At 39.3% G+C, this 24662-nt stretch overlaps 1 protein-coding gene across 1 annotated transcript; it reads right to left on the bottom strand.

Moving 5' to 3' along the window:
* Nucleotides 1-1414: 1414 nt before the first annotated feature.
* Nucleotides 1415-22106, bottom strand: whamm.L (WAS protein homolog associated with actin, golgi membranes and microtubules L homeolog). The gene is made up of 10 exons (XM_018253132.2): nucleotides 21142-22106; nucleotides 16164-16337; nucleotides 15247-15397; nucleotides 13114-13283; nucleotides 10332-10497; nucleotides 7701-7876; nucleotides 4320-4406; nucleotides 4089-4184; nucleotides 3534-3975; nucleotides 1415-2174 (listed from the first exon to the last, which is right to left on the bottom strand). The coding sequence occupies exons 1-10, from the start codon at nucleotides 21700-21702 to the stop codon at nucleotides 1894-1896; spliced, it is 2304 nt and encodes a 767-aa protein (XP_018108621.1). The 5' UTR covers nucleotides 21703-22106; the 3' UTR covers nucleotides 1415-1893.
* Nucleotides 22107-24662: the final 2556 nt, after the last annotated feature.

The raw sequence follows: 24662 nt of genomic DNA, 5'->3' as shown, positions 1-24662 counted from the left end.
TTCCACAGTTGCATAGGCTCCAGATTTGTATTACATTTGTGGAGCATTCCGTTCTCCAGCCATTTTACATACTGATGTTATATGTATTTACCTTAGGGTCCCATAAGGTTTTACTTGCCCTGCTATATCTATAAAAGGGTAATGATGGTATAGAAAGATGTGGGTCTGTATGAACCAAAGAAGCATGGTTTGATACCCAGAAAAAAATAATTATGGATCAGGCTGTTCTGAATGGTGTCAGTGTGGTTTCCTTAATCGCCCTTGCTTATGCATACTTTTAATAAATGGAACTAGTCATGCATTTTAAACTCATCGTGACCTCTTCAATCTTCTTTGCAGGCTCGCTATTCGTACCCCTTCATTTCTGATTTCCTTCCTCTTGAGCGTAACTATTGTTCTGCTGCGGAACAGCTCCCACAGCATCTAATAGATACATTCAGATTCTTAGCTGGAACTCCAAAGATTTCTGCTTCCTCACACTCACACACAGAGCCAGAGCTTGCTGGAGTCCCAAATTGCCCTTAATTACAATGCAGGTTAATGCTGTTGAGCAAAAAAAAAAGAACATTCTGCTGGAAAATAAGTATAGAGTGAAGCTTGGAATAAAGCGTGAAGCACTGCAGGTTGCTGTTTCCATTGCAAAAGAACACATTTCATTCATATAAGATCTAAATATGTGAGCTAAGCAGCCCCAAAGATGAGATGTGTGCCTCTGTAATATGTTAACAACAGACGCTCATCCTACTGGATTCCCAGATGTTGTATCAGACCATTAATTAAAAAACTTATTTTTTTTTACTTCTATCCAGTACTCTATCCAGTACTCTGGGGTTCAATTGTTTTCTGTATAGGCCAAGACACAGGGCATTTACAATACCCTGGGGAACAAGTGCTAGAGCACTAGAGGGGCACAATTATAACATTTAAGGGAGGTTGTATATTTCAAAATAAATTCCAGCTGCCATACTGCTTGCACATTCTCTTGAAGCATCTAATAAATAGTTGCTTTGTTCACTGCATTTTATTATTTACTCTACTGAGAAAGTCAAGAGTACATCCAGATAAATAATAAATGTACCCCAAATAAAGATCTTCGTTTTAACGAAAGTCAGCCAAGTTAAGATTGTTTATGCTTAAGGGGGGAGGCGTATGAGAACCCTATAAATCTCTGATGCACTATTCACCAGCATCCTCCATGGACACAAAGGCAGCCCCTGAGACTGATTGAATTCAATAAGTCCAGCATGCATTTTCCGTCAGGTAACATTATATGATTGCCTTTAAACTAGATACAACACTATTCCAACTAAGGAGCTTATTTATCAAGCATTTTACATCTGGATTACTTTTTAACTTGAATGGGCTATACCATTCATATAATGGTGCGAATAATAAGAATGGTCTAAATAATAAGAATGGTTTAAAAGTTTTTATTTGGCCAGTGAAGATGGATAGATTTATTAATATGCTATTTCACCCCACTTTTACACGTCTTCAGGTGTAAATCATTTTACAAAGCTTAAATCTATTTTGAAATTCCTCGGCTTTCAAGAATCTGTGTGCCACTCACCTTAGAAAGCAAAGGGACTTCAAATTCCAGAAAAACCCAGACTGCAAGACCTGCGACATAAAACTATAAATACGCCTGCAGTCATATTTCCTTCATGTCTGTACTTTCACTAAACATATGCAGAATGTAAAAAGAATCAGGAAAAGGCTTCAAATGTTATAAATAATGAGAATTTCTAGACTATTGATGGAGAACGTCATTCTTGTAGTCACTAGTAATATAGGCAAGTCGATATGTTGTAAAAATGAGGTGCAATGTAGTGGATTTTGCTCACTAGGTACTAAAGGGATAGATAAACATTGTCTATCAGTGCAGTTTCTATTTTAGGTATCCCATTCCCCACTGATATATTCACTCTTGTCTTCATCTTCTGAGTCTGCAGATACTTTTTTCATTCTTTTCATGGCTGCCTTGATGCTTCTCTCAAGTTCATTTTCTGGCTCCTTGTTAGCAGCTTCTCTGTGAACCTTCCTCAGTTTAACTCCCTGTCTAATGGCACTTAGGATGTTGTCTCTGACATCAATCACATCAGGCTGTGGCTGTTCCACTCTGCGCAGAAGATTTTCCCCCCGCTTTAATGATGCCAGTACCTCCTCCATGGAACCTACAACATGCAACAATTGACAATCGGGAATGACCAAACCGCACTCTTGCTTTACAGAAACATACATAGAAAGCATATTACATAGTGGCACATTTACTAAGGGTCGAATTTCGAAGTGCAAAAAAACTTCGAAATTCGACCATCGAATAGGGTAGTTCGACATTCGAAGTCAAAGGATTTTTAAAATCGTACGATCGTACAATGAAATCCTTCGAATCGAACGATTCAAACTATTTAATCGTACGATTTTACCAAAAATCCTTAGGAGGTCCCCCCATAGGCTAAACAGCAATTCAGCAGGTTTAAGATGGCATAGTGTCGAAGTCGAACTTTTTTAAAGAGACAGTACTTCGATTATCGAAGACAAAGTTTTTCACTTTGAATCAAATTCGAATTTGGCCTATTCGATGGTCGAAATATCCAAAAATTACTTCGAAATTCTGCGTTTTTGAAATTCGAAAATTCACTTCGACCCTTAGTAAATGTGCCCCATAGTGTTAAACACGTTTAGCATCCTGACAAACCAAATGTACCTCAGGCACATGAAAGCCACTGTAAATATTTTGTGGATGAAAAAGTATACGACACAACAGAAGAAATGACAAGAACAGTGATTTGCAAATGCAAAACGTACAAAGCTTAATTAACATTAATTATATAGCACATGAATCTAAGTATGGCAACCTAACCTTCCCATTAGACTGGTAAACCTAATTCCATAGGCTTATTTCCTGCCTTGGCTACTGTCATACTTTATTCATAATGCACAGATCCAAACTTGCATACCTCTCCTGTCTCTAGGCTTTATACTACTTTGTTCTGCCAGTAATACAGTACATACACCATGTTAATATCTGCCCTGTTTAAAGGAGAACTCAATCCCCCACTGCCATCCATTGGGCCTTCTCCCGGGAGATAAAAGTGTGACTGTTTGTGAACATGACTTATATACATGTGAATGCTGCAGTGTTACTCTGCAACTTCAGATTCTCTTCTATCAACACAGAACTTGCAGGCACAATAGAGGCTAGTCCTGGATTACCTCTAACTGTATATGTGCCTGAAAGTTCCATCTGTCAGCAAAGTGTCTGTCAGGACAGGGAAATACTTGATCAACCAAGATCAACCAAGAACTTTCCGTTTAAACACCCCCACTGACTGCCTTGCTAAATTAAATTATTTATTTTCACAATATTTTCATTTTAAGAAATGCTTCTTCAAAAGGTTACACTATATTTTATTCTTCTTCTAGTATCATAATACTAATAATAAAGGTCCTCTTTTTATAGAAACATAGCGGTGCTATTTCTTAGTGAGCTGTACATGGAAGTTTATATGAAAGTTACCCGTCTGTCTTACCTGAATACTGATTTGTAGACTTTTTAACAGTTATTGCAGTGGTGTCTTGTGCACAAATCAGAATCTGAGGTTCAATGTGCTTTAAATTCTGCACTGCGTGAGGTAAAGGGACTGGTGGTGCCATGGGAGGACCAGGTGGTGGTGGTGGTGGAGGAGGAGGAGGAGGAGGAGGAGGAGGAGGAAGAAGAGTGGGCAGTGGCAGAGATGGTGGAGGAGGGGGAAGAGTTGGAGGTGGTTGAAAGTGTTGGCCTATTTTATCACTGGATGATCTAGACTCAGGTCCTCCTCCATTTGGAAGAAACATCTGAACAGGCACATCGTCTTTGCCACTGCTTTTTTTTGCTGCTTGTGTAGCTTTGAAATGTTGTCGTTTTCCTTGCCGTAAACTTGGCATAGATGACTGTATCCGAGACGACTTGAGTACAAACTGTGATTCACTTTTCTACAGAAACAATATAGTGTACAGTGAAACCATACTACCCAGGCAGGCTTTATAACCCACAAGCCCGTGTTATGAGTTCTGTAAGTACAGAGAAATGTATCTATTACACTCACATGTTTGAATGATTTTAACCTCTGTAGTGTCTTCTGACGCTCCTGCTCTACCCATTCCTTTTTCTTTTTGTCCTCCTCTCTCTTCTTTTCCCTTCTCTGTTGTTACAAAGAACACATGTAAGCTACCACCCACACAATGTGCTCTACGATGCAGATGCCTCCTCCAGCACAGGAAGGTTGGCGCAAGAAGACAAGTGCAAGGGAACTATTCATAGACCATGCTCTACTCACCATCTGCACAGAATGGTGTTGGTGAAGGCGTTTCTGCATTTCTTCAAACTGTTTCAGCTTTAACTCCTGTGTCTCCATGCACTGATCCTGTGTTAAAAAATCAGTACTGACATTTATCTACATCCAACCTGCTTGTATGTATATAACACTTTATTTGTAAAGCACTGCGATGATACGCAGCACAGTAGAATTTTACAATAAGCAAAAGTACACAGAGGGAAGACACCTTTATAATAAATAAAGCAATTATGTGGTATGTGGTAAAAGACAACTTAGGAAGGAATCCCTGCCCTGTAGAGCTTACACTTTGAGTGGATAACATACAGGCACAAATAGGAGGGCAAAGTGATCAAATGTTTGGACATTGGCCCTTAAGTTCCAGGACTGGGCAGGTAGTGTTCCAGTGCTCCAAAAGGTAGGATCTGAGTTTGTTTTTGAAGTGGTTCAAAGATTGTTCCTCGTGAAGAAATTCAAGGATAGAACAGAAGCAAGATTAAGATGAGGCTGTGGATGGTGTGAAAAGACTTTGGCTCTGTCAGAGGAGAGGGCCAGGAACTCATAGGGAGATGTTAGGAAATATAGTGAGGAACAGAGGAGTGAATAACACCAAAACATGAAAGTGCTTTAAAGTAATGAAAATGTCATGTACTGTTGGCCCTGCACTGGTAAAACCGATGTGTTTGCTTCAAAACACTACTATAGTTCATATAAATAAGCTGCTGTGTGGAGGAAATTGAAAATGACTATATGGCACAGGTTAAATAGCGGATAACAGATAATACAATTATGTTCTACAGAGCTTATCTGCTGTGTAACTTGAGACTTTTCTCCTTTGAATAGCTGTCCTCATTGCAGCTTATTTATATAAACAATAGTAGTGTTTCTAAAGCAAACACAGCCAGTGGCATAACTATATGTTACTGGGGCCCCACACCAAATTAATTTTAGGGCCCCCAACATATCCAGAGGTTGTCCTGTTTTATCAATATTTATTGAAATTGTATATGAACTAGAGCCTCATGGGGCCCCTATACCTCCTGGGCCCCCCTGCAGCCGCAGGGTCTGCTTCCTCTATAGTTACGCCCCTGAACACAGCAGTTTTACCAGTGCAGCGCAACACTGCATTATATTTGTATTTATTTAAAAGACTTTCATTTTTTTGATGTTACTGTTCCTTTAACACTCAGCCATGATAGGGAATGAATAGGTTCCTCTAAGGAGAAAGCAGCAGAATTTTAAAAAAAGTGATTGCAGGGGAGATAAGTGGGAGTCTGAGAGACTAGTTAGTAAGAGGTTTCAGTAACTATGCAGGATAGGATAAGGGCCTGAATTAGTGTTTAAGCTGCTACTTGTGAAAGAAAGGGGTTACCTTAGAAATATTATGGAGGAAAAATGGCAGGTGTTTAGAGTGGCACATCAGAAGGATAGGTTTTGGTTAAAGATAACTCCTAGACAGAATGCTGAATTAACAGTGCTAACAAGTAATATCAAAGACTAAGATATATAGTCAATGCCTATCTGGAGCTACAAGGGTCACAAATGGAGCATCATTTAGTTGCAGCTGCAAAGATGTGCACATGGCCTGTCCTGCATTTATTTTCTATTAAAGAGAGCACTGGTTCTTTGATGTAGTCTGGATGGCACAGATCTAAAAGGAATCAGAAACCAAAAATCTAGTAGTAGATCCAGTGCAATAGATGTTCCAGTCAAAGGCACATAAAAGGTTAAACACAGACATATTCTGGTTCTGCTGCTCTATATTAGGCCTCTTAATAAAATAGACTGCATTGATTCTGGAAGATCACTAGGGAAATAAACAATGTGCTGCTAGTACCCCAGGCATTATGAACTGCTACTAATTGATTATTCTCAACATACTACTTGCACTTACATAAGATCACCTTTTATTTTTATACGTATTCGCTCCAACTTAAATACCCACACAATATGAAAAGTGAAATAAAATCTATTCCCTTATGAGAAAATGCTTCAGCATACAAACAGAAATATGTTAGTGTCATAGCCACAGGCCTGCTGGCTGCATTGCTTTATTTCTTACAACACAATTTAGCAATTTGACTCAAAGACAATTTGATTGTGAGATAAAAAAGCAAATCCCAGTCTGATGTAGATCAATATACAAGCTGAACACAATACTGCTCTGCATAATTCTATAACACAACAAGCAAGTGATCTTTGTATAGTTGCTTTGTACAAGGAACTCACAGCTGCTATTCATGCTGCTCCTTCGTGACTGAGCATTTGTAATATTCGTAATGATTCCTAAATTTACACAAAATTTGATTATTATACGTATTGAGGTTTGTCTTATATTCCCACCTGCCTTCCTTCATATTAGTGTAAAGGAGATTATGAGAGAGGAATGTATAATGTTCTTGTTGCAATGATTTCCCTAGTTTCTAATAATGTTATGGTGGGCATCCACAGATCCACTGGATCGTTACCAACTGATTGGCTAACAGGAGACCAAAAAGATGTTATAAGTGAGCCCACAAGTATGGGCATTTTTCTTTTTCCCGTATGTATCAGAACAGCAGCAGCTACTACATTCCTAAGAACCAACAATCATTTTCAGTCAGACGGATAATTTTTGATCCAGCATTATCCACACATGTCCAGATCAGAAAACATGGTTAAAATTGGCCAAATTGCCTAACCAAATCTGAGCTAGTTTATGGGTTGGGAGATATTTCCCTGTCTGCATCATTTAGAAGTTGCTTCACTGTCCACTATAATCGCTGAGATTAACCATGTTATATCAGACTTTACATTGTATCCTTCTGGTTTCTTTTGCTACTCTGGACCTGCTACTTGTGAGGCTATTGCAATCCACACAAAAAAAGCTCAGGCTTATTTGCTAAGGTGGGTAACTTTCAGCAAGGTAATGCAGAGTTGGTAATCATGTTTGACCAAAACAGTCCATTAGACCAGGCTTAGACATCCTGTTGACGTTAGTCCTGCAACATCTGTTAGGTTTCAGGTTGCCAAATTCTGAAACTGATGTTTAACCTTGCCTTTTCCAATGCAATCAATGTCATGTGTCCCAGAACTAAAAGAAAAAACTAAAACAGCCCTGCTCTCAGTAATAGCAGAAATGCATGGGCAAATGCTACTGAAAATATTTCAACGCCATAAATGTCATTCCCTTGTAATAAACCCTGTAATAAAATAATACAACAGGTGGTTACAGAGCATTTAAAAAACATTGTATTTGGTACCATTTACTGAGCTTTGCTTCCAGCGCAGGATTGGTAAGTGACCAGATTTCACACAAGAGAAACATATACACTAGGTTTAGCTTTCCTGTAAACAAATAACGGTCTTGTGTGTTCCATGCCAAATAACAGAACAGCTACTTACCTTCTTGTTCCTCAGCAAGGCTCGTCTGGCACATATATTCCCACGTTTAGTTTCCAGTTGTTGAGCTTTCTTCTTAAGTTTCGTAGACACCGAGCACACACTTTGTGACGCTTCATACACCTGAAGCTCCTGTGGGTCTTCACATGTGTCGTAGTACACCACCTCTTCTTGCTTTTCTGCAAAATGACATTGAATATTTTACATAAGGGTAATGTCCTGGTTTTATAGGTATAGTATCCGTTATCTGGAAACCCGTTATCTAGGAAACTCAAATTATGGGATGGCTGTCACCCCTAGTCTCCATTTTATCCAAATAATCCACATTTTTAAAAATTATTTCCTTTTTCTCTGTAATAATAAAATGGTACCTTGTACTTGAACCAAACTAAGATATAATTCATCATCACTGGAAGCAAAACCAGCCTCTTGGGTTTATTTAATGTTTAAATGATTTTCTACTAGACTTACGGGTATGAAGATACAAATTACAGAAAGATCCGTTATCCAGAAAACTCCAGGTCCCCAGCATTCTGGATAACAGGTCCCATACCTATACTGATAAAGCCTTGGTTTCTATGATTTTGCACTAATTCCGAACAGGCAGAACATGAGACAAATTAGTGCGAAATATAAGGAAACATGGGCTTATTGCACTTAAAGGAATTGTTCAGTGTAAAAACAAAAACTGGGTAAATAGATAGGCTGTGCAAAATAAAAATAAATTCTAATATAGTTAGCCAAAAATGTAATGCATAAAGGCTGGAGTGACTGGGTGTATAACATAATAGACAGAACACTACTTCCTGCTTTGCAGCTCTCTTTGTTTCCACTGATTGGTTACCAGGCAGTAGCCAGCTTTTGAATCTGAGCTGCATGCTAAGGATCAATTGCATATGTCCCATGTGGCCCCCCTTATAGTCACTGACTAACTCCGAGTTAGAGAGCTGAAAAGCAGGAAGTTGTATTCTATTCTGTTATGTTACACATCCAGTCACTCCAGCCTTTATAGATTCAATTTTTGGCTAACTATATTAGAAATATTTTTGTATTTTGCACAGCCTATGTACCCAGTTTTAATTTTTACACTAAACTGTTCCTTTAAGATGCATGTATTACAATGAAGGTTCGTAAACATATTGTGGTACCTATATTGTCTGTAGGTATGCAATATTCTCCATATAAAATGCAAGGCAGCTAGATGAGACCTGTTCCGCTATGGCCACAGAGGCACCTTCTATCACATTTAATTATAACAGTGCAGATGGCACATAATATGTAAAGTTGTCTATGCAGGCAGCCAAACAAATGAGTGTCGGCAGAGACAATGCTTGGCAACAGTGATATTTTAAGACAACCCAAAATTGGTTTTCAGTTATTGTTGTGGCTTTTGAATAACGTATATTCTTGTTGTGCACCTGTTAAGAATGGAAATATAACTGCTGTCTGGTTGATTGGGCGTAATTACTCAGTCAATCAAACAGGCAACATTTTGGATGCACAGTCATATTGTAAAATAAATGTCAAGAAAGCACCTAAACATAATAAAAAGCAAAATGTAATGGGATATAAACATTGATACAGTAATATTTACACACATCATCAGGAACTATGAAAAGAAATAAAATCAATGAGCCCCAATGGTATATAGAGGTGGTAGTAAATACAGTTTCAGTGATTTTAAAGTTGTGTGTACATGAAATGATTTTTAACTTGCCAGACTACAGAAACCAGCCAAGGATCCAAATCACACAGTGCCTTGCTCAATTTTGTTATTCTCCTCCTTTGCAGGTCTGTTAATCACGACAAGGCGTTGAGGGAAAGCAGCTCAGGTTGGAGTAGAGACAACTAGCAATTTATCATTTAAAGGAACAGTAACACCAATTGCACTTACCTTTATAAATTACTAAAATTATTTAATAACAATTGGGAAGTGGCTTAGCATTATGAAAATTCGAATTTTTATTAAAATTGCATCCCTGCCATACGATATATATGACAATACTGAATCCTGGGTGGTAAGTATCCGTTTACCAGACATATTCTGGGACCCATAACAAAAACGTTAAAGGAGAAGGAAACCCTTTCAGCGCAAAACCCCTCCCCCGTAGGCCCCCTCCCTCCTCCACCCGGGCAAATGCCCCTAACTTGTTAGTCACCCCTCCGTGCAGGTCCACTCTTGCCGAGTTCACGGGCGCCATCTTCTTCCTGTACTGATCGGCGTTTGGCGGCACATGCGCAGTAGGAGGCATTTGCCACATACGCCCGAATTTCACAAAGTTTCCGATTTCTTTTTTGGAAACTTCGTGACTTTCAGCGCATGTGCAGTAGATCCAACCGGCAAATGCCTCCTACCGTGCACGCGCCGCCAAATACAGGAAGAAGAGCGATCGGACGAAGATGGCGTCCGTGAACTCGACAAGAGAGGACCTGCATGGAGGGGTGACTAACAAGTTAGAGGCATTTGCCCGGGGGGGAGGAGGGAGGGGTTTTGCGCCAAAAGGGTTTAGACAGTTGGGATATAAACAGACAGTTAAACAAAATCTCAACTGCCAGCTAAAGTTATGCTTTGCTTAAACCTGGTGGTTGCCAAGTACCAACACAGTATGATAATTACCCATACTTAGGCCTTACCTTTCATTTGTCTCCGTAGGGTGTCCAGCTCTGCTACAAGCAACATTTCTTCAAACTTGAGAATCTCACATTGAACATCATAGAGTTCCAGCTGTGTCTCGTAATACTGCAGCTCAAGTTCATCTAATCGTATCATAGCATCTTCTGTATCAGAAAGGCTTTCCATCTGGTGATTGAAATAATAGCCTGTTACAACGTAGATTCTATAGGGATCTGTGGAATAGACCTATTTCGTCTCCTTCCTTTTAAAAGCTACTGTTCTACAATTCCCTGGCATTTCCTCAAAAGTGATTACACACTTGTGGTGTTAAAGACAAAACATATATCTGTATTCAATGTAAGCCCACAAATAGGGAAATACATTCTGCCTGTTGTTCTTATTACAAATAGATCTATTGTGTTCATTACATGTATATCACACAGCACATGATTAAAAAATTAAAGACTGTTTTTTGTTTTGTATACCATCTCCTTGGTTCCTCAGAACAATTATAGACTAAGAAATATATATTGAATAAAGTAACCTCTATAGTAAAATATAAGGATATTATATGTCACAGAGAAGTTCCATGACCATAGGAAAGCATGAGGCCAAAAGCTGAATGCTTTTATACAGGTCATGGACCTACGAGGAGACTTCTAATATCCTCATATTTCTCAACAGGAAATACTTCATAAATTATAATACACTAGATTCAGTGAGTAGTAGCAGCAATGACATCACTAAGCACTGATTTTACGGATGATAAGCACCATTTATATAGTGAATAAAGTACCCCCTATTGTAAATATAAGGATATTATATTATGAGGTTATTATAAACAATGCAAAGTGATGGCATGCAATTATAATATATTTTTTGGGTAATCATATCAGCTACTTCAGAAGAGACACATGGAAAAAAAAGTGATTTAAAATCACTTTGTCTGACGGGTGCCAGTTTTGGGACATCAAATTAAAGTCACTCCCCAATTAAAAGAAAGGCAGCAAATTAAAATGACAATTGTGAATATCATGTACCAATGTACACAAAAACTCGGACTCTTATAGAAAGACACTGTCCAGGGCAAAAGTGATCTCCTTTAGTTACTTGTATATTTAGTGGAAGTACCCAATATCTCCAAAGATAATGATAAATCCAGTACTCTATTCAATAAAGACATTTTGTATTTTATTTTATATCTATCCAATATGCTCTGGAACTTGAAGCATTTTTTGCCATTACCTGTACAGGCAATTAAAGCACACACTACTTCCCAATTTCAAGCACTGCTGCTCTCCCCGCATGGCAGACTATCACTAGAAAACACACCAGTGTGCATTTTTGGTTGATAATTACTGCTCCAAGTGCCCTGCAGAGTGTATAACTGTTGCAAACAGCCTAAGCAGTAAATGGCAATAAGCATCAGGCAGACTCCCAGTAAGTCGCTGCCTAATTAGCAAATAAAGAAAGGAAAACTGTAAAGGGAATGGTAAAGTTGTAAAATAATATTCAGTCAGTTCTGCTTGTATTTAATACCCTGTTATGTATAGAGAGCCCCTATAAAAAGTATTCACCGAGTTTTATGGTTTATTCTCATAAAAAATGGAATTACAGTGGATATTTTTTTCTGCTCAACAGAAAAAGATTCCTTCATGGTCACTCATTTTTCGTGAAATGATCAGTTCTTGCCATAATTAGGGATGCACCAAATCCAGGATTCAGTTTGGAATCTGTCCTTTTACAGCTGGATTCGGATTTGGGGCGATTCAAAGTGCCTGGGCAATCGAATCCAAAAAATCATGTGACTGCTCACACGGTTTTGTTTCTCTCTTTTTTCCATAATTTACATATGCAAATTAGGGTTCAGTTCTGTATTCAGCTGAATCTTTCTCAAAGGATTCAGCCAAATCCTAAAATAGCGGATCCGACGCATCCCTAGCCATAATCATTACATTCCTTAATAAATTATTTAAAGGGGATATTCAGTGACCTGAAAATGTACTTGTATCTCATATTCTTAGTTGTCATTTTCAATCACCTTTCACCAAGTTGTTTGCTGTTTTCTCTTGCCTTCATGATGTAGGTTATGCTCCGATACTGACTCACCAAATGGTTGCATCTTCCATCTTTGTGTGTTTATACTACAATCAGTAAAAGTCCAAAGACACACAGTTGATCTCCATTTAACTAATTGTGTGACTTTGTAAAAGACTGGCCAGTGATTTAGGTGCATCTTACTAAAAGATTGTATACTTATTCAGTCCAGTATTGTGTTTTTTTGTAGTAAAGTAAATAAATAAATCACTCAGCAGAGATCGGTTGTCCCTTTGACATGAAAGTCTATTTCTAACGGTCAGTGCCAAAAGAACGATATTAAATCCATTGTGATCAAACTTCCAAGGGAATAAATATTTTTTGTAAGCACTGCATCTTGCCCCAAGCAACAAATAAATAAATACAGGCAGTACTTTTATATTTTGAACTTGCTGTTTTGTGCCCATATGAAGAAATAATCCAGAATTTAAAATATTTTAAATAAAATACATCAAATAGCAGCAACTGCAAATGAAATGTAACAATAATGTAAAAAGCACAGTCTAGAAATCTGGAGTAAGATATGAATAGGCTGCAAAGACTGCAGAATGTAGATATGAAATTACATTCATTTAATTTTTTGGAGAGATTAAATGTAAAAGGCCATTTTCCAAACAGAAATGCTGTGGATTATTCTTCCAATAACAGTGCCGCAAGGTACATGTGAATGCTGGCAGTAATCCATAAGAAGAGTCATAAGCTTACATTTCTCTTGATCTCTGCCCTCTTCTGATTCAAGCACAGCTCTTTGGATCGCATGTACTGGAGCGTTTCCTTTGCTAACATAGATTTTAGCTTCTCCAGTCTGGGCAATGCCAATGCCCATGTGGTTTGTCCAAATCTCCTTGCATCTTGCTCCATTTGTTTCTGCATTGCTGTTGAAGCATACAAAACATTAGCAAGGCAGACCTGTAAATACACTGGGTGCAATAAGAACCTTGAAAAAAGCCTGTAAAGCTACAAAGTACCATTCATTGCTGGATAAACATTTTAGAGGCATTAGCCATGCAACAATTTATGGGGCAGATTTATCAAAGGTCAAGGTGAATTTTCGAATGAAAACAATTCGAATATCGAGCTATTTTTGTGTACTTCGAGTAGGCAATAATCCAAATTCGATTTGAAAAAAAATAAAAAAATTGAAAATCTAAATTTATCATGTACTGTTGCTTTAAAAATTCGACTTCGACCATTCGCCATATAAAACCTGCTGATTTACTGTTTTAGCCTATGGGGGACTTCCTAGAACCTATTTGGAGTCAATTGGTGGACTTTGAAAAATCAAAGTTTTTTTGGGGGGAAAAAACTTAGAATAGAGTTTGATCGAATGCGCTATTCGTACGTTTCTAATTCGGCCGAATACGGACCTAGTCAATTGAAAATGGACCTGTTCGACCAAAAAAAACGTCAACTTAATTTTGGTTGGTCTTTTTGAATTCGAAGTTCAAAGTTTATTCAATTCGAAATTTGACCCTTGATAAATATGCCCCTGTATTTTTCAGATATTCCAGATCTTTTTTTTCTATTTCTGTACACAAAAACTACAATATAAGATGACTGAAAAACAGTGCTTTGTAACACAGTGGAATATAAAAGAGCACAATTCACCCATAAAATGCCAGAGGCTGCTGAAGGTATAGGTGTAATTTCCAATGAGACTGTAAGAAATTCACACTTCAAATGTGCTCAAAATACCTTTGAACATTTCCCTGTGCTTTCCACTCCACAGGCATGAAGGAGTTAAAGGACACGTAATGTCTATTTCCCTTGGGGGTGCCCAAAATATTAAACACCCCCTGTGAAATAGATCGCCAAGTTTTTTCTCCATGCCAGTACTCCTGTTGGAAGAAAACTGCATCAATCTGTAAAAAAAAACCTGTCTCATTGCTGCGCCAGCATTATACTTGTTTTCCTACTGGTGTCCCAAGTGAAAATCCCCGTTCACACATGTGCAGTTGAGTAAAGCAATAAAAAGCATATAATTTATCGCACAGGGTAATTTTCTTTATTTATTAAATGTATTTATTCATTAACATCAAATTAATTTGAGATCTCCCAATTAATTTATATATATATTAATTTATATACATATAAATATTCATTTTGTTTATAAATTAATTGGGAGATCTAAAATTAATTTTGTGTTAATGAATAAATAAATAATTAAAAAAAAAAAAATTGCCGTGCGCGATAAATGAAATACATTTTATTGCTTAACATTTAAATTATACTTTATCTCACGCACAACTCCTATGATTGCGGTAGTGTAATCTTCAAATTAAATAGCTGTGTGCGCCGCCACTACCCAATCAATACTGTTGAGTAAACACGGCAAGATCTACTTTATTGTGCATGAGCTGAGCACCAACACCAAAGGAACAAAGATCTAAGGAAAGAGGATGCCAGCGCAGGTGGTTTTTCCATGGGCCAATGCATTTCTCACTGACCGCCCATGGAAAAACTTAGAAATCTATTTTACTGTGAGGTGCCTGATATTTGGCACCTACCCAGTGAAATAGACGTCACATGTCCTTTTCTTTATATATGGGTATATCTCCTATATGGGTACTTGTACCCACACTTAAAAGTTGAATGCAGACAGTATGCTGCATGTTATGTTTTATCTGCATCTAACAGTGTGGTTCTGTTAACTCCGGCATTCCTGTGGAGCGGCTCTAATAACAAATGGGAAGAATAAATCCAGAGCATTGGTCTCTAGTTGCTCTACTGTAACAGAAGAATATGCTTATTTACATTACATAATGTTACTGGTGTGCATGAGTTTATTAAAGGTAAGCACAGTAAATGCACAGTGCATTGGGCAGGTAGGTTTCTTACCTGCCAAAGCCTTTGAAGTTTCTTTGAAATAACTGACAGTTATGTTCTGTATAGAGCACTCAGCCTCTTCTGCTCTTGCATCCCATTTAGCTACCTCCTTCTGAAGAGCTTCTATTCTTTTAGGTCCCAGTTCATCCAGTTCAAGGGATTTCTACACAAAGGACAAAAAAATAAATTGTTTGTCACTTCCAAAATCCATCTGAGCAGTGTATACAGTAGCTCAAGATGATCTCCGTTGTACAGAATTTAGGTAGGTCTCTTATAAACATTTGGAAAAAGTAAACTAATACGTGCCTGTAACTAATCTCATACACGCATCACTCTTGTACATTTCATAAACAACTGGTGCACAAAACATGGCTGTGTTTACCATTATCCCATAAATAGTTGTATTTTAAAATGCAATGTGAAGCTCTTTTACAGTTTTTTTGAGTGCTATACATACATATTTATGTGTGCGATTTATCATAAATATGCATTTAGTGCATTTTGCTTCCACACAACCTTTATTAGTTTGTAAAAACAATTAATTAAGATGTCTATAAAACACAGATGTTAAACATGGCCCTTTAAGAAGAACACGTAACACACATGCATGTTCAAGTATAACCTCCCGATGCAGAGTATACTGCAACTAATGACACAATGATTAAGTACAATTGATTGTGTAGAAAACAATTCAGAAAGATCATTACTCTGAAAAAGGATTAGTCCTGTTTCAGCACACAAAAGAGAAGAGCTGACCTGCGCCAGTACGTCATAAACTCAAACACTCAGTCTCTATTCCAACAGATGCAATTGCACATATAAATCATTTTGACTATAATTGCTTTAAAATACTCCGTAAACAAAGCCCTTCAGGATTCCTTCTACAAAATGCTAGAAAACAATACAGATCAAAGGAAATAATCTCCTACCAATATTTCCAGCTTGTACAATATTGCAAGTTCTCTCATATCCCTGAAAGGCTGCAATAAGTATTGGTAAAACTGGGTTGCCACGGTAACTAATTCCATAAAGGCATCATCTTCTTCCTCGTAAACTTTGAGCAGAGATGTCATTTTGTCAGCATTTTTGTGTTGATGAAGGATCTAAGAAAAAATGAAAAAAAAAAAAAAGAGCTTAAACGAAAGACCCAGCATGTCGTAAGAGACCCTCTGACTGACTTGAACTTCCTGACTAGGCATGCCAATGATCTGATCATATGGGGGTCCTATGGAGATCAGTTGGAAAAGTAGCGCATCAACACACTGACAATTTCCAAAGCTATCAAGATATTTGCCCAATTAGCTGGGTGGGTCAAGTCTGCAGCTTTTATTTATGGCCAGTTACAACCCAATTTGCAACCCTCCCCCCCCCCCAAGAATGTATTAGACCTGGCAATCAAAAACTGGCTCCACCTACTGCATGAAGATAGAATGAAGAGAGACATGTTGCTCGAGGGGGAGAGTGTAGATTAACATCATTATTTCATAAACGGCACAGAATTCAGCAAGGAAGCACACAATATAAGACTGATTAGTAAATAATTCAGATTATTGGTACATGGCAGCTCAGAAACCAGAATGATTAGCATCAGCGTTTCATAACCAGCCCTGTAGCATCAGCTTATATGACAGGCAAACTTCATTTTCTGCTTGATGATTTGTGACGACCCCTAAGCTTAGCTTCTCAACAGCTGCTCAGAGCCCAATGTCACAGACACATCTAACAAAATCCATGATGGGAAACTACTGTGACAATTTGAAGGCATGGATCTTTATTATTACAGAAATGCTGAACTGTAGGCTGGTTCATTAAGTTCAATATGTAAAATATGGTATTTCTAGCCAAATTCATTTTTATGGTTTCGTTCTCCTTTAACCTCTTACACTGAAATATGTGTTGGCACATGACAGCAGCCATTAGGGGTACCAAGTTACACAAGGTGGTTTCCATCCTCATTGGGGAGCGGCATATTGATCACCACCAGAAACAGTGAAACAGTTGTGGCACAGCCCTAAGCCGATTGAAGTTGTGGGTTTTCTACCAAGAGAAACTTGTGATGAGGGATTCAGTTAGAAGGGTGAGAACAAGTGAGCTAGAAAGATGGGAATTTATAAGATAAAGAACTTTGGACATGGACAATAGCACATGGTGATTTATGTTATATATTTGAGGCATCTGGTCCACAGGGAGCATGAGTTTTCACAGGTGACAAAGCAACTTTTATGCCATTAACCTAAGAGTGAATGTTTGAGCCTTTTATGTGGAAGGCAATGTCTATTAAAAGCGCATCGGTGGCTGGGTTGGTCATAGTGAGGAATTACCACAGACGCGTCTGTTTTTCTCTGCTAATCACTGAGGTGCCAGTAACACATTTTGTGAACTGATACTTTGTTTCTAATAATAGTGACAGTTATCTGTAAACAGCACAGGAAAATATGCTCAGTGCTATTCTAGTGATGTTTGCATGCAAAAAGGTCATTAAAGGAGTTGTTCACCTTCCAACACTTTTTTCAGTTCATTTGGTTTCTGATAGTTCACCAGAAATAAAGACTTTTTCCAATTCATTTTTTATTTTCTATGTGTGACCGTTTTTCTAATGCTGAAGTGTAAAGTGTCCTTTTTCACCTTCTAAAGCAGCTCTGGGTTGGGGGGGTCGCCGACCCTGTAAACTGATACATTTAGTCGATACATTTCTTATCTTTGTCCCCTGCTGAGCAGAATCCCTGGGTTTCATTAAAGGCAGCTGTTAGAATTGATACAATAGTTGCCAATACTCAACTTAATGTTGCAAAATACTAGTTCAGATGCAGACTCTAAACTGTTACAGAGCTGCCAGACTAAAACACCAGAGACAGGGACATTAAACTTTAAACTTAGATTTTGTAAAAACAGTAAAAAAAAATAAAATAATGGAAAGTAATTTAAAAAAGTCTTTATTTTTGAGGAACAATAGGAAAACAATTGAACTGAAAAAAAGTGTTTGGAAGCTGAACAGCCCCTTTAATTCAAAGCTAAATCTGAAAAGTGGTTGACATTTGAATTAACTTTTAGTATGTTACAGAATGACGAATTCTAAGAAACTTTTAAATTGGCCTTAATTTGTTTCTTAAATACTTTTTCAATTATTTGCCTTCTTCCGACTCTTTCTAGCTTTCAAATGGGGGTCACTGATCGCATCTAAAAACAAATGCTCTGTAGGGCTACAAATGTATTGTTATTGCTACTTTTTATAAACCATCTTTCTCTTCAGGCCCTCTCTTATTCATATTCCAGTCTCTTATTCAAATCAATTCATAGTTGCCAGGATAATTTGGACCCTAGCAATCAAACTGCAAACTGGTGTGCTAAATTACTCAAAAAACATAAAATCAGAAAAATGAAGCTCAGTTGCAAATTGTCTCAGAAAATCACTCTCTACATGACACTTTAATTTATAATTAAACAACCCGTTACAACTCTTATGAATAGCACACATGTAATAATGCTAATTCTCTAATAAACTCATTGATTTAGGTTAAAGAGGAAGCATTGCCCTTTTATTAGCATGAGTGCAATGGATAGGCATTGGGCTGAACATCCTTTTTGCCTATTTTATTTAGGAAATATTTGTTCTCTGTTAATTATTGCCTTAAACAGTGGAATTGAAAAGTAAAAACAGTGCACTAGTCCACTGAAAAAGCCCTCTGTATAATGAGCTGCTCCATATTGCAAAGCCCAACTGTCTGCATTGTTAGAAGAGAGGGTTTGTTTATGCAGAGGGTTTCACACAGAGCTGGTGAGGATTTAAGTGAGGATACCCTCTCCTCATTTGTATCACAGGACAGTGATGAGCCACCAAAAGGGTGAGTAGTTTGGGTCTGATCAGCAACTGCCCTGGTTGCACTTAAAGGAATAGTTCAGCATGATAGTAAAAACTGGGTAAATAGGCTGTGCAAAATAAAACATGTTTCTAATATAGTTAGTTAGGCAAAAATGTATAAAGGCTGGAGTGACTGGATTTCTAACATAATAGACAGAACGCTACTTCCTGCTTTTCAGCTCTCTAACTCTGAGTTAGTCAGTGACTTGAAGGGGGGCCACATGGTACATATCTGTTCAGTGAGTTTGCAATTGATTCTCAGCATTCAGCTGAGATTCAAAAGCAACAGATATGACCCATGTGGCCCCCTTCAAGTCTCCGATTGGTTACTGCCTGGTAGCCAGGGTAACCAGTCAGTGGAAACCAAGAAAGCTGCAAAGCAGGAAGTAGTGTTCTGGCTATTATGTTAGACATCCAGTCACTCCAGCCTTTATATACATTGGCTAACTAACTATATTAGAAACATTTTTTATTTTGCACAGCCTATCTATTTACCCACTTTTTATTTTTACACTGAACAATTCCTTTAAAAACCAGTGGGTAAATTTTAGTTTAGAAGGATTGCTTCTGTTTTGCATGCAAATCAGTTGGGTCTTTTCACTGCAAATGCTTTTCTTCAGGATTATGCGCAGGATGCACCTAATGAATCATTTAGAGCTGACAGAGCTTTATACTGTGGGTACATGCCACCATTTTACTGTGACTGACAGAATAATACCTTATGCAGCATTCTTGTGAACAATTACAAAGAAAGATCCAGGACTAGGGTTCCCTGTGAGTTTGCATATTTAAGCATCTCAGTACAGCATTTGTTATACCACTGAACTGTGTGCAAAGTGTTTCATGTTTATCTTACAGCATATCCAGCCATCCAGGAGCAGGCCTACAACTGCTAGCTTTCCCTGGCAGGATTTCAAATCTACTGTAAGCTGTAGAACAGGTACAGGAGGATAAGGATTGGTCATACTTGGTACAACCAGAGCAGATTACAAAAATGAATGGTGCACAATGCCAAAAAAACAAGTACTACCAATTAAACAAAAGTTGAAAAGGAAAATTAATGTTGGCAGGAGGGCATACTCACAGTTCACCCCAGTCCCAGGGTGCATGCATAGAACAACATAACGGTAGATGCGAGTTCCTCCAAGAAAATAAGCCAGCAAGTAAAAAAATACAAAATATTTATCAGAACATATTTGGCAAAGGCCTAACGTGTTTCATGCTTATGTCTATAAGCCAGTTCCCCAACAGGCATGGAATGCGTTAGGCCTTTGCCAAATATGTCCTAATAAATATTTTGTATTTTTTTTTTACTTGCTGGCTTATTTTCTTGGAGGAACTCACATCTACCGTCACAACCAGAGCAGATCCCAGCTGTAGAGGTGACTGGAGGAAGGGTGGGAGATTACTCTTTCCTAGAGACATGGTGCAAATGGAATTGCCTAGGCCAGTGATCCCCAACCAGTAGCTCGTGAGCAACATGTTGCTCCCCAAACCCTTGGATGTTGCTCTCAGTGGCCTCAAAGCAGATGCTTATTTTTAAATTCCAGGCTTGGAGGCAAGTTTTGGTTGCATAACCAATACTGCCAAACAGAGCCTCCTGTAGACTGGCAGTCCACATAGAGGCCATCAATAGCCAATCACAGCCCTTATTTGGCACCACCCAGGAACTTGTTTCATGCTTGTGTTGCTCCCCAATTCTTTTTACATCTAAATGTTGCTCACGGGTGAAAAAGGTTGGGGACCCCTGGCCTAGGCCCTAGCTATTTCCAAAGCTCTTGGTGAAGGACTGTTCTCATATGTCTATAACTGTGTTATGAGCTATGGGGGGCTCTAATCAAATTCTGGAGCTGACATGGGGGTCTAGGCAGGACCATTGACACAAATGACTGGCTTAGAGGGGGACAGGGGTGTCTAAGCTACAGGCCACTCTTTGCTCCAGTGCTGACACAGAGCTCCCACGTGACACACCGGTAGAGGCTGCAGCAGGGAGGGAACCCCAGGTTACACTGCATTCACCCCCTAGAAAAGTAGGAAGAAGCCCCCACCCTCCTCAGGTTCTCCTTGGCCCGGGTCACTTGCTCCTCTAGGCTCTTTTTGTGGAATTCGTGCAGATTCTCGAAGTACTGCTCGCTATCGTCTTCATCCTCAGGGAAGAGCACGTCCAACACGATCTTCAGGCCGCAATGCTCAATGGCCGCCCCGAAGTAACGCTCCAGGCCGCGGCACACTGCGTCCAACTCCTCCGGAGCGCACTCCCAACACGGGGCCCCAGGAAAAAGCAAGGCCCACAGGCTGCCGGCGGCGGGAGAGGGTGAGGGAAGGTGCGGGAAGCAGGGCGCTAGGGCGCTACATACGGAGCTCAGTTGCCGGTGTATATAATCCAAGTCCTGCACCGAGTAGAGTCCGGCCCAGCTGCTCTGCTCCCCCGCCTCCCCCTCTCTCCGCTTCTGCCTCTGGAGGGTCCGGTTATGACAGGTCACCGCGAACATACTCTCCACCTGGTTCCAGGCCACGATGAAGCCCAACTTGTACTTCTCAGGCTCTTCAAAAGCATTTGGCCGAACAGCTACCCAACCGTCCAGACTATCCAGCCTCTCGCACTCCATGCTGCTCGCACCCCACTCTCCTCTCCCAGCCGATACTCCGTCACAGCCAGGGACCTTTAAACCTCACTCACGTGACTTACAAGGCACACTGCCCTGGCTCCCGCTACTCGGGCACTACAGCCTATTCACCCGTCGAAAGTTAATCGGATACGTTCCCGTCCCCATTACAGCCATTTCCACAGGGGACTCCTCCGTTATCAACGTCTTCTTGCCTCTCGTTACTCTGCTTTCGGTTTCTTATTTACTTTTCCTGGTCGCTCTGTGCCGGCGCAGCTTATTGGCTGCGGACACGTGACCCGTCTGTAAGACATAAACACGACCTTAGTACTGGCAGGGAAGGGCAGCCTGTTGCTGGGACTTTCCCTCCCGTTGCCGATTGGTCGCACGGGCAATGACGTAATTGTAGAAGTCTTTCCGCCTGCTGTTGCCTTGTCAAAGGGTAGCGGCTAGTTCGATCACCGTGACGTCACGAGCATGTGATTATACCATGTGACCGCTCCACTGCGCGTTACCCATTAGTCAGCCGTGAATTAAAACAGGCAAAAGCGCTAATGGCTTCTACTGGCAGGCAGCGAACTCTTCACAGGAGCCCGGGGTTACCAACTTGTACTGTAGTTTTAGTACAAGCTGTAGCCTCTAGTCTAGGTTTTGGGGCAGTTCACCGTGTCAATGGCTCAATAGAAAAGATGTAAAATGGAAATATTTACTCATATCTATATACTAGTCTGCTATGTTTATATATTGACTTATTACTAGTCACATGATATAAACTTCATTCAGTCTTCATTCTGGGGGTATTATTTTCCTTTAGGTATTAACATTTATTTTTATATAGATCATCATACATGATATACAGCACATGGCTATGTAACATGTATGATCTATATAAAATGATAATACTTAGAATTATACCCACCAGAATGAATACTTAACCAACCGACAGTTTAGCAGAATGTTAGCGTGGTGTTGGCGGAGCTCATCCAAATTCTTTTCCCCTGATGGTCGCTGATATTGCGAGATCCCGGTCCCTTCTCTACCAGCTTGTGTAATACATCAATAACCTCGCTTCTGAGCGCTGATCCAAAGTAGGGGAGACGTATGTAATATCGAAATCGGCTTCTTTATTCAACACATACTTGCACACTAACTTTAGTTTGCACCCCACTGCTGTAACCTGATTATGTGTGCTTAAATAAAGAAGCCGCAACCGACAGTTTATATCCTATTAAGTGACTTATTAAATAATATGTAAATAAAAAATATAAGAAATAAATAGAGCATGGGAATGCATTCATATAGAGAAGCAGAACAAGCCTGGGGTCCCAGGTTACTGATTAGAGTCATGACTATGATTGGTAACCTGGGACCCAGGTCTGGTCTCCTACTCTAAATGAATGCATTCCTATGCTGTACTTTCTGGCACTGCCAGAAAGAGTTCATTATCTTTATCTTGATTTTTTCCAGAGATTGCTTGTGTTGCCCAGTTCACAGTTAATAAAGTTAGATATATTAGGAAAAGGAAACTATAACTCCCTGATTTTCAGGGAGTTTGGATTCGGTTTCGGTATTCGGCCAGATCTTTTGCCAAGAAATGCGTGGGGCTTCATCAGAAAATAAAAGACGTTTGTTCAGCATGGAGGCATGTTTCCCCTTCCCAGCCCTAATTTGCATATGCAAATTAGGATTCAGTTCGGTATTCGGCCGGATCTTTCACCAAGGACTCAGAAATGTGTGGGGCTTCATCAGAAAATAAAAGACTTTGTGCAGCATGGAGGCATGTCAACCTGGACTTTAAGCAAGCCCTGTCATTTTAAGTACACAGATGCCCAAACAGCCTCCCACGGCCCAATACACATAAGGTTTATGGTTTGGTGCTCCCTAAAACATGTAAGACTTGTGCCTTGGGATTACTTTTCTTTAAATTGAAACATTTTCGGTTCTGCATCATTTATGTCATGATAGTGATGTTTGTGGCAGCCTGCTGTTTCTAAGAAAATGTGTTATTAACTTCCCTTATGTTTAGGGATGCACCGAATCCAGGATTTGGTTCGGGATTCGGCCAGGATTCGGCCTTTTTCAGCCAGGCCGAACCGAATCTTAATTTGCTTATGCAAATTAGGAGTGGGGAGGTAAATCGCGTGACTTTTTGTCACAAAACAAGGAAGTAAAAAATGTTTCCCCTTCCCACCCCTAATTAGCATATGCAAATTCGGATTCGGTTCAGTATTCGGCCTGATCTTTTGCCAAGGATTCGTGGGTTCGGCCGTATCCAAAAAAGTGGATTCGGTGCATCCCTACTTATGTTATGTTGATAGTTTGTGGCATGTTTGCACATTGTGCGCCATTGTTTGGTGAGTCTAACCCATACTGGGCTTTTCTTTATATAGAAAAGCTTTATATGAGGAAAGGCTTACCTCAGACTCTGGACCTGCACTTTTCATAGACCCAGACTTGCAATCTGTGGATTCTAGCAAATGCCAAATGGGCTGCTGTAAGATGCCATAGTCACTATTTATTGGGCTGGTGGGCGCTGTTAGGGCCTCTGTGTACTTAAAATGCCAGGGTTTATTTTGAATCCCAGTCCAGACCTACTCCCGATCAATATTTTGTAAGCAGCGTGCAATCATTATTTAATTAATTAAGATGCTACTACTATGAGCATACCTCTCAACATTTTGGAAATAAAAAGAGGGACAAAAAGTTGCCGTGTGTAGCGAGGCTGATTTTTTGACCACGTCCATTTTTGTGGCCATACCCCCTAATTACCATGTTTATTTTACAAAATTTGGCAGGTTATGAAAGTTTGAACATATTTCTGTGTTTTTTTCAGTTATTTCAGTTTTGCTGATGAAGTGGAATTGCCCTTTAAGCTGTGAGTCTAACTTTTCCCAAGGGACCTGTTATCTTATATTGTTACAATTACTTATTTCCTTATCTTGATATTTATTTCCTTATCTTCA

Source organism: Xenopus laevis, chromosome 3L (genome assembly GCF_017654675.1).
Source record: "Xenopus laevis strain J_2021 chromosome 3L, Xenopus_laevis_v10.1, whole genome shotgun sequence".
In the NCBI taxonomy this organism is placed as follows: domain Eukaryota; kingdom Metazoa; phylum Chordata; class Amphibia; order Anura; family Pipidae; genus Xenopus; species Xenopus laevis.
Note: the sequence above shows the minus strand (reverse complement) of the source record. Positions and strands in the feature narration are given on the sequence as shown.